Source organism: Corylus avellana, chromosome ca4 (genome assembly GCF_901000735.1).
Source record: "Corylus avellana chromosome ca4, CavTom2PMs-1.0".
NCBI classification, from domain to species: domain Eukaryota; kingdom Viridiplantae; phylum Streptophyta; class Magnoliopsida; order Fagales; family Betulaceae; genus Corylus; species Corylus avellana.
Window position 1 is genome coordinate 35,079,619 of NC_081544.1, and position 10,848 is coordinate 35,090,466.

A 10,848-nucleotide genomic window follows, 5' to 3' on the forward strand; every position below is an offset into this window, starting at 1 on the left:
TGTAGCATACCAAGCATTTTCCTTAATTGACAAATGTATCAATGAGTCCATTTTTTTCTTTTGTAGGAAGTGTTACAACAGATGAAATATTAAAATAGAATAACCAAGTCCGAATACAGTCGAAAGCTTTCCTCCTTTTTTTTTATTTAATTCATATTTTATTTTTGTAAAGACCGAGAGAAAGCGTAAGTCATATATCTGCTATCACTCTAAAAAGATTAATCAAGTTACAATTAGAGCTCTCTAAAATTATTTATAAAACAGACTTAACAGTCATGAATATTTTTTAATCCACCCACTTCACGTTTTCAATTCATTTTCCCAATGTGACACTAATTTTTTGGTGTGTCACAATTTTTCTCTTGTTATTTGGGTACAACACATGCAAATGACAAAAGCTTTATGTGCATTTGAACAAGAAAGACGAGAGCCAAGCACTCATCGACCAAAAACAAAAAGGAAGAACAAGAAAAAAGATGAGGTTCAGTGTGCAAATATAGACTTTATTATTATTCAATGGTCAAAATCATGAACCAAAAACAAGGCAACCTGTCGTACACAATTGTCTCATGTCTCCTTTTAGAAAACAAATCTTATGTCCTTTTCTCCCATTCAATCAGTTAAACAGACAAACGCCATTTTCAAAAGTCAAATTTCTAATAAGGCGGGGAAATCTAAGCATTCGATTCAGTTTGGATCAGAGAAGAACTTGTTGATGGATGGCATGATCTGAGGTGGTCTGTTGCGGACAAACTTCCTGAGGCCATGTTCTGCGTATTTCTCACCCTCTTCAAAGTTCTCAAGCACTCCTGCGATTCTGTTCTCTTTGGTAACCCTGACAGCACATTCAAATTGGATTTGTAAGCTACTGAGGACACTTTTTTCTTTCCTACAACCTATGTCAAAAAAATATCTGCAGTCCAATATATCTCAGAAAAGAGGAAATCACAGGAATGCAAATGGCAGCATTGTATGTATCATCATAGAAATATATGGTGCTTATATATGCAGGCGTCGGATCAAAGTTTATTTTGATCGTATCAGCAAAGATGTTATGATATATTTATTGATCTGCATGGACAGAGATAGAAGTTTGCATAATTATGTTAGAATATAAATTAAATAATTAAATTCATCACTTCCTACAAGATGTTGAAGTAAGGGATTCCAATCAGTTACAAAGAATTCACAGGACTTGGTGCATTTAGGTTGGCAATTTAATTTTAGCTTAAATACTAGCAAAAACCAAATTAGATTTGGAACAGAGAATATATAGCATAAAACAGATATACCTCACTTCAGGGTTGGTGCAGATATTCTTTTAGCTTAAATACTAGCAAAAACCAAATTAGATTTGGAACAGAGAATATATAGCATAAAACAGATATACCTCACTTCAGGGTTGGTGCAGATATTCCTTATAAGTTGCATGCCACAAATGCCAACAGCTACACCAACTGCTGCAAAGAGTGGATACACCTATACAAATGGGGAAAATTTAAGAACACATTAACATTTAAAGAACCTTATTCTGAAAACCAGGACTTGCAGTTGCATGGTAGTGAAAAAATTAGCACAATGGTCAATCTTCCAGAATAAGCAGAGACTGAAAAATGGCCTAGTTAATATACTATAAGACACCTATTTTCCTTGAACTAAACCCTAGGAATTTGTATCAAACAAAGTCTAAAACTTGCCAAACACTTTGGCAAGACTGGAAAAAAATTAATTTGCAGATTTATCTCACAAGATGACAATAGGAAAAATTCTGAGGTTAATCAACAGGGTATTGCTTTCTCAGTCTCAATAGTTGTGCACAATACACATATATGAGTCTAGCAAATGAGTGGTACTAATGTTTGATTTATGCTATGTTGCAGTGTTGAATGACATGACTTAAAATGTCATCCAGAGAAGCAAGGAAATCTTCAATTATGAGATCCCAACAAGTTTCTGCCCAAACAAATTACTCACATTGTGATAGAGCCTATATGGGACCACTTGCCCAAATAAATTTTGGATAGTCCGGCTACTAATTCGGGCAAATAGATCCCATACGGGCTCTCCCACGTACGCTGCCCAAAATTGCTAGCAATTTGTGGATATCCCAATCTACTTACACATTCCTCCAATAACAAAAAGCTTTGGTTTAATATCAATGTCTTCAGTGTGTCTTAAAAAACTTATTACAGCTAGCGTCAGTGCAAACACCTGTCCTCCATGACCTTATAGTACAAGTGTTTGCATCCGGCCATGTCCTGTTAGCACATCAACCAGAAAATAAAAGCATAAAATAATAGTTGAACGAGTAAATCAATGAGAACCACATCCAATATCATCAAACGATCTGTATCATTCTTTGATTTAGTCTGTCCACTTCAACCTATACACGTACAGAATCATAGAATTTTCTGCAATATTGCAGCCACATAAGTCTCCCACTCAACTATGCTATCCAATATCAAACCCTGTTTGGCAGATAGAGGTCTCAAAATAAATTTTTCAGACAGTAAACGTCCTTATAGGGCTCACTTATCCCAGCAAGTCAGCTGGGGCAGGTGAGCCCTATAAGAGGGCTCTCATTTTCTTTGTTCGAATTACTAGCCATTCCAACATAAAATTGCTGAGAATTTGGTCTGATCCATTTGGTCCCCCATACACGATCCTTGCACATGCATCATGCATGCACTAAAATGAAAACGGAAGTTTCATTTCCTTGTTATCTTTTCCACTGCCCAGTTGCCTTTTTTTAATTAGCCAATTAGGCATACCCTTAAACGTATCATTCTATTGACGGTGTCTTAAAGGATTGTGTAAAATATCGTGAAATAAAAAATCAAGAAACAATCTTGATCTGGTCAATACATATATGAATCAATTACATACCAATCAATTTTTGGTAACAACTAATGCTGTGTTTTCCATGGCAATGTCCTAGCAATGAGCCCAAACAAACAAATCAAATCAGAGATATCATTGCGGAAAAACATGCTTCATATCAAAGCCTTATCAAAACATTAGCATCTTTAAAGCCTGAATAAAGAAATAAAACAAAAGGGTCCATCCAGTTTTTGTTACAACTCCGCTATCTAAACGCACGTGCCACAAAGAAACAGAACACTAGCCAACCAACCCAGATCTCTGAACAACTAGTCACAGATCCAGAGATTCATATTATCATATATCATAACAATACAATAAAAGATGTCAGCTTTCTTTACCATATAGAAACCAAAATAACATAAAATAGCAAAGACAAAAAGTACCTCAGGCTTTAACCATCTGTTGACGGAAGAGGAAGCCATGGCCGAGTCGCACGAGAGACGAGAGAAGAGACCAACCCAGAAAGAAGGAACCCTTCTCCAAAAAGGAACAATCTTGCAAGCTATCTATCCGGCCTAGCTCTCTATATGCCAAGCCACGGTTTTGTGGGAGGAAGGTTTTAATGCAAAGTCCGAAAATATAGAAAGGGCGTTCGTGCGTACGTAAATGGAAAAGAATGAGTCAACAATGACGCGCGCTGACACGTGAAATGTGATGCACTCAGCCTCAGGATTTGGCGGTGGAAGTGGGAAGTTTCCTATATTTTTGGTGTCCGTGGCTCCCGAATGTTCTGTTTGAAAAGAATTGCAGTATTACCTGTAACATTAACATAGTTGCGTGCGCTGACCAATAACAGGCTGTGTATTAGGAACAAAAAGATCTCCAAGAATATTAAAAGTACAGCAACTACAAAAAATAAAAAAATAAAAAATAAAATAACACCCTCCTCCAATCATATGCTTACACATCTCAAAAATTGTAAAATAATTATAAAATAATTGTAGGTATAACATATAATGATGTGTGCTTTGTCCACGTACATTAAGAGTACCCAACAAAACAAAAACAAAAAATTATAGATGATATTGTTGCCTAGGACCATGATTTGATCTCAAATTATGGATGCACGAGAAATTCACATGTTCCAAGTTCCATAAGTATGGGCACCAAGTAATTTTTTGTTGTATTTAGTTAAATTTGGAACCAAATAAATCAAATGGCATATTAAGTGATTATACCATGCATCATTGAAAATTATGCCAGCATTATGTACAATTAATTATGTCATATATGTATCATGGAAGAATACTTCTACATGATTAACAAAGTCTTAAGGCTTTTGATATGCAACTGACGAAGTTATATCTTCTACGGGTCTTCTACAATATTATAAGGAATATTTATAATTACGCCTTCAAATTTCATATAGACAAGCTTAAAAAAATCAAAATGCTTGGAAATTAACATCAAAGTGATGCATAAAATTTAATACACAACTAAAATTTAAATAAAAAGAGGAATCTTTTCGTCCAAAAGAAGAAAGTACACACTATACAATAGTAATTCCCTAACCAAAATCAAGAGAGTACCACTGACACCTCACAAAAGAGTAATCAAAATGAGAAAATGAGAAAGGCAGCAATACAGATATAAACTCATGAAGCAAATGATAATCTCTAAAGTTCAACTGCTCTATTTCTTCTTTTGTCTCTCGTGGCCATTTTTTCCCCATACCTTTGAAATATATCTGCCAAATCAAACAATCCTACCTCTCTCAATTTCTTTGACACCTCCTCAAACATAACAACACCCTCCTCATTTGAATAATAATGCAAAAACTTATTGTAATCAAATCTGGGCACCTCTAGTCCTCTCCTCATAATCCTCTCCACATACTTGGTGGCTTCTAAGGACTTACCTGCTTTCACCAAACCTCCAACAAAAATGGTTTCAAAATTCACAAGTGGGTCAGTTCCCTTCCTCCCTCTCCTCCCTAACTGCCCTTGCAATAGCATTATGTAGGTATGCATTGTGGGCTCACACCTTCTCTTTATCATCTCCCGAAACACTTGGGTTGCTTCCCTTGCCCTTCTTAACCTCAAAAGCCCCTTGATCAATCCATGGTACACACTTATATCCGGTTTCTCAATCCCTTCCCCAATCCTATAAGCCTCTCTAACTCTCCCTCTCGCTAAAAGCCCATAAATAAGTGATGCCAATGTCAAGTTATCAGCTTGAATCTCTCTGTCGCGCATTTCTTCAAACACCACATATGCTTGGGCAATCTTGCCCCTTCTACACATCCACTCAATCACAAGCCTGTAAGTTGAAAGACCCAAATCATTCATCCTCTTCGTCCTCATCATCTGAAACAGCTTTAGTGCCTCGTCGTACCGATTGATCTTGAAAAGGGTTTCCATCATTTTCTCAACCGCATTAATATCCGGCTCGAACCCTTCATCCACCATCAAGTTCCAAATTTTCGAAGCCTCAACTAAATCACCTACATTGCAGAAACCTTTTATCAAACACTTGTAAGTATCCCCACTTGGTCTTATGCATTCTTTCAACTTGGACACAACAAACTTGGCCTCCTCAACAAGACCATCCCCACACAAAGCTTCGACCGCCTTATTCAAAGTCTCCAAACTATACACACACCCACATGCATTCATCATGTGGAAAAACTCCACACACTTCTTTAACTCCCTTGCCGCCGCCAACGTCCTGAGCGCAATCCTAAAAGTCTTGTCGTTCACAAGACGACGTTGACCCATCTCTTGGAGAAGCTTGCATAAGAGGTCGATGTTCCTGGACTTGCCAACCACATTGAGAAGCTTGTTGAAGGAGACAGAGGTGTGGGTGAAACATGGGTTGACCTTCGTGTACTGAAAGAAGAGGTAAACGGGGCGCCATGATAGGGGGAACTTGTTGCAGACTTGGAGGAAGAACTCGTGGGTTAGGTGACCGTCAGAGTGGGAGAAGCGAGATTGGCAAGCGTGGAGCTTGGAGTGGAGGCGTGGCTCCGGGGAGTGTTGTTGCTGGTAGAGGATGGTGCAAACACGGAGGAGGTGGTCTGGGTTGACTGGTGAAATGGTGGTGGTGGGGTTGGAGAGTTGTGGTGGGTGAGTAAGGTTGGTGCTGAAGGGACGAACATGGTGGTGGTGATAGAGGAGGTTGATGATAGGTTTAGCGATCACTTCTATTCTGCATGACATAAATAAAAATGAGTATATCATGATTTGCAAGGTCCATAAATAGATTTTGCATAATTTTCATAAAAACATATATTTATCCTTAAAATGGGTACTGCATAATTCTAGTAAAAAACTATAATCATGTGGAAGCTTGTCATGATGTACAGTGATATAGGTATAGAAGTATGGTACTATTTCATGTTGTGCATTGCATAATGTGAGATTTAATCAAACAGAAATCCCACCCATTTAGTGAATTCGAGCTTGCACCCATAGATGATTATAATATCATTTATTTTGAAATATTAAGAAAATATTTTAGTATCAACCTGGTAGTATTAAAGAATAGAACGCAGCTCTAGTCTTGAATATATTATATGTCAAACACTTGGTAATTCATAGAAATTCATCTATTAATTATTGCAAAATGGACCAAAATGAGTAACTATAACAATCTTATACTCCCTTCACTATCACTAGCACATCTACATGGTGTTGTGTTTGACCCAAAAAGCTCACGAAACATCTTTAATAATGCATTTTTTTCATAAGATGTGCTAAAAAAAAAATTTTTCAGTGAAATTTACTACGAAAATTATGTTGATGTGGTTCAAATGTCATATATGAAAAAGTATTACTTACTTATGGAACATTTCGCAAAACATCCCATTCCCATAGTTAAGATTATGCAAGCAAAAGTATAACCTGTAAATAATATAAAATATAATATTAGCAAAACCTATCTGTATATCAAAACAACAATTTAAAATATCAGCGGTTCAATTCCATGTATAGCAAATGATAAACTATAACATCATTGAAAGTTTAGCATCCTCTTGGCGTTCTTGAAGGCCTTCTGGTGGTCAGCGGAAGGATACTTCACCACTTTCACGACTCTACATACAGAAAGATACGGTTCTCAGTACAACGAAACCAAATATACAGGAAACTAAATCAAATACCAAACAGAAAACAAGATCTGTGTTATAATCTACAATCCAAAATGCAGCTAAAAAAGAATTGGAAACAGAAGCAGAAAGATCAGAGCCATCGAGTTCCGTAAAAGCTGGCAGAAACAAACCTTGGAAACAGAGAGGCTGATGCACGAGATGAAACCCTAGGGGAAACAAACACAATTTGAAAGTTATTTTTCACTCTCAACCAAAATAATTAAATAAAGAAACAAAGAAATGGGGAAACAAACACAAATTCCATTTTCAAATGCCATATTAGAATTCATTGGGGACGCCAATCACACTTTCAATATATACTTTTCTCGGTCACCAAACAGAGCGTACATATGCTACCACATTGATCTATCCCGCTACCGCATAAAAAGTTAAACATTGAGTAGTATAAACTATTTTCAATATTCATATTACTTATCAACGAAAAGTCGAACTATTTTGAAGTTTCTTATAGCCTTTACCTAACGCGAGAATTCAGTCGTAGGAAAGGAAAAGCTTCCTCCATTTAGTCATACAACTAACTTGCACAACATTTTCTTATGAGATGAATGCCGTGAAATAAAACTTCTTAAACTCTCAAAGCACCCACACCCCCTTACATTTTTCTCTAACTTCCTCTAAAAGGATTTTGGAATCACAAAATTAGAACCAAACCCATGATCGGTTACCCAAAGAAAAACAAAATTAGAACCAACCACCAATTCTTACTATAATCGGTCCTAACAAGAGAACCCATCAAGATTTCAGCCCAACAAAAACTATACCCATTCAGCCTACCTCAAATGTCAGGTTAGGGTGGTGTTCGGCCTGCCGGTTTTTGGATGGTGGGCGTGGCCGGTGGTGGCTCGGTTGTTGTCGGTGGTGGAAGTGGCCGGTGGTGGTGCGCGGGTGTCGTTCGGTGGGCGTCACGTACAAAGTCTACGGGAATACTTCCCGGTGAAAGCAAAGCTGCTGGTACTACAGGTGGCGTGGTGGGTGGGCGCCGCCGGTGCGTTCCGTGGCGGTGGTGGGCGGAGGCGGAAGGTGAGGGGGCGGGAAGATCAGCGTGGCCCGCGTGGGAAAATTTTAGGGAAATTGGGGGAAGTGAAAATGAAAAAGGCTGAAAGCCTGAAACCAAAAGCAAATCTTTTGTTTTTCTTTCTTTCTTTTTTTCCAACCGTCGTTTAAGTTTACCACGCCAGCTCAGCACATCTTTTTAGCAGCCGCCCAGAGATCTCTCGACTGAGTCCAAACTATCCACTCTATTGTTTGCTGCGAGTATTGCCTTGCCTGGTACTTGCTACGTAAAATTTCTTCTTGTCTGATGTTTCAGATTACGTTAAAAGTTTCTACTTTTGTTGGGTAATCACTCTGCAGACCACAACCAAAAAAATCCAAAACTTCTTGAAATTGGCCACCTTTTATATGCTTGGTATTTTCCCTAATAAATTTCTTTGCTGGTATTTGATTTTGCAGGATTTATGATCTGTCTATCTAATGTTTATGAGGCTTAGCTAATTGACACATGAAAGATTGAGAATTTATTGGTTTCACACTCAGTGTGATCATTATAATTTCTCCCATATTACTTAGCCGGAGAATAAGAATAATCTTAGTACTCCATATGAAATAAGAATATTCTTAACTATGTGTATATAAACTCTTGAATGTCTTAGGCTTTTTTATACAAACTTTCTATTATAGCATTAAAAATATTATGAAGCTATCATGGGAGATATTTTAGAATTCTATTAAGGAGGGGGTAAAATGTCAAATACTTTGAGGAAATAAAATGTCATTTTTTAAACATTATGGTTAAAAGTGTAAATAAATAGATAATTAAGGAGATAAAATGTATTTTTCCCTAATTAATATGTACATGGATCAAGCATATAGTCCTCTTCTTCATACAATTGAAGAACAACATCAAAGCCCATTGGACATTCAGAAAATTGCGTCCAGCCCATTTACATTTAGGTATGTCATATGTGTGATTCCGTCTGAGTAACCATCCGCATCTTATGACGTGTCCTGGTTAACTGAACTAGGATTATTAGTATTTAAAAAGACAAAAAAAAAAAAAACTTGAAAGCACGCCGCACGCGTGAGGGGCATTTTCATTTTCCCTCCTATTTTCCCCCTCTTCCTCACTCCTCCCACGATGCCCTCTCTCTCAACCCTGACCATCCGCATCCGCCCACCACCAAACACTTTCGGCATCGAACGCCACCAGTGCACTACCACCGATAATGCCCACCCACGGAACTAATTTGACAAGAACAAAATTTTGTTCAAGTTTCATTTGATTTTTTTTATTATTATTATTATTTTCTCAAATTCCCCTTTCGTTTCCTATATTAAAGAGCACAAAAAATTTGGGTTAGAAAGGCCAAGATTTCTAATGACGCCAAAAAATTCAAACAGATAGAGATAGGCCACCGCTAACTTGAAACACGGGGAGTACACATGTATAAGAAAGAGAAGGAAACACGGTGGCCAGTCTATTCAGCTACGAATTTCAAAGCATGAAAACTTAAAAACAGAGATAGCTTGAGACAAAAGACTACAATTACAAACAACAGATGAGAGTTTACCAGTTAAAATGGGGCAAACAACCAGGTGCTGTGTTCTCCTCAAGAAAGAGCCCTTCAGTGTTATAAGCACAATGAGGGGTTTATAGATTTAGGGTTTAATTTTAGGGTTGGGCTGGGTGGCATGGATGCGATGGGACATTGAGAGTTTTATGGGTTGAGCTGGGCTAGGAGAGCTTTACGAGCTTTATGGGCTTTGAAAATTAGGTTTCGTTTGGCCAAAAAAATTTTCTTTACCAAATAAAAAGCAAAAAATAAAACAAAAAACTATTGTTTACAAAATAAAAAATAAAGAAAAAAAAAAGTAAATAAAAAAGTAATGCAAAACCAAACCAAAAAATTCTCAAATTACATCACATTTACAATACATCATTTAAAAATAAATAAATAAATAAATAAAAAGTCATTTTTAGGGCTCATCCTTTATCATCAGGGCCCAAAACCAAAGATTTCATACAAACTCTTGGTCTTTCTTGCTGCCTTCTATCAAGTTCTTCTGTCTTTTCTTGAAATGGTTGGTGTCGGGACACACAGGGGTATTCCTAGGGGTGTCAAAAATAATCGGGAAACCGGAACCGGGACCGGGAAACTGGGGAACCGGGACCGGGAAACCAGAGACCCGGTTCCGGTTCCGGTTGCAAAAAATAAAATAAAAAACCGGGACCCCGGTTCCGGTCCCTGTTTTTGGGGTGCCAAAAATCGGAAAAACCGGAACCGGGTATTATTTTATTAAATAATATATATATATATATATATATATATATATATATATATATATATTGTCTTTGTAATATGTTTGTGAACTATTTTTATTGTGAGTATATTTCTTTTGATTGGTAGATTATTTAAATACTTGTTTTATTTTTTATTTTTTTGGGTTTTGAATTGTTATAGTAAGGGGTATTTATTTCTTGTGCATGTTGGTTTGTTTACATACTTGTTTTTACTTTTTATTGTTTTAATGTTTTCTTTATGTATCTAATTTAAAATGATTTTTAGGGTATTTAAAAAATTTTGATTTTTTATTTCTAAGGCTCATATAGGCAAAAACATTGATTTTTTAGGATTTTTAGGCTTTTTTTAGGTTTATTTTTTAATTATTTGGAACAATCACAATAAAGCCTCTTTAATTTAGACAAAAAGATTAATAGCTTTTTTTTAAATGAGCTAACTTATGAAAAAAATAATGGGCTTATTTTAGGCCCAATACCTAAAATAAGCCCCAAACACTCATTTTTTTCAAAAACCGGTTACCGGACCGGGTAAAACCGGAACCGGCTGGGAACCGGG

General features: G+C 36.8%; 2 protein-coding genes across 2 annotated transcripts; both read right to left on the reverse strand.

Moving 5' to 3' along the window:
- Positions 1-482: 482 nt before the first annotated feature.
- LOC132177523 (uncharacterized) lies at positions 483-4,204 on the reverse strand. Its single transcript, XM_059589887.1, has 3 exons — positions 3,267-4,204; positions 1,391-1,479; positions 483-835 (listed from the first exon to the last, which is right to left on the reverse strand). Exons 1-3 carry the CDS (start codon positions 3,303-3,305, stop codon positions 688-690), a joined length of 276 nt encoding a protein of 91 aa, XP_059445870.1. The 5' UTR covers positions 3,306-4,204; the 3' UTR covers positions 483-687.
- A 91-nt stretch (positions 4,205-4,295) lies between these two features.
- LOC132177522 (putative pentatricopeptide repeat-containing protein At1g26500) lies at positions 4,296-8,221 on the reverse strand. The gene is made up of 5 exons (XM_059589886.1): positions 7,766-8,221; positions 7,102-7,137; positions 6,834-6,916; positions 6,663-6,725; positions 4,296-6,030 (listed from the first exon to the last, which is right to left on the reverse strand). The coding sequence occupies exons 3-5, from the start codon at positions 6,836-6,838 to the stop codon at positions 4,500-4,502; spliced, it is 1,599 nt and encodes a 532-aa protein (XP_059445869.1). The 5' UTR covers positions 6,839-6,916; positions 7,102-7,137; positions 7,766-8,221; the 3' UTR covers positions 4,296-4,499.
- Positions 8,222-10,848: the final 2,627 nt, after the last annotated feature.

Coding starts and splice junctions, on each gene's coding strand:
- LOC132177523 (XM_059589887.1), bottom strand. CDS start 3,305: ATGGCTTCCTCTTCCGTCAACAGATGGTTAAAGCCTGAG. Junction 1,480..3,266: donor ACAGATGGTTAAAGCCTGAG/GTACTTTTTGTC, acceptor CCATTTGTATAG/GTGTATCCACTCTTTGCAGC. Junction 836..1,390: donor TGCACCAACCCTGAAGTGAG/GTATATCTGTTT, acceptor ATGTGCTGTCAG/GGTTACCAAAGAGAACAGAA.
- LOC132177522 (XM_059589886.1), bottom strand. Junction 6,031..6,662: donor TTTTGCGAAATGTTCCATAA/GTAAGTAATACT, acceptor TATGTCATGCAG/AATAGAAGTGATCGCTAAAC.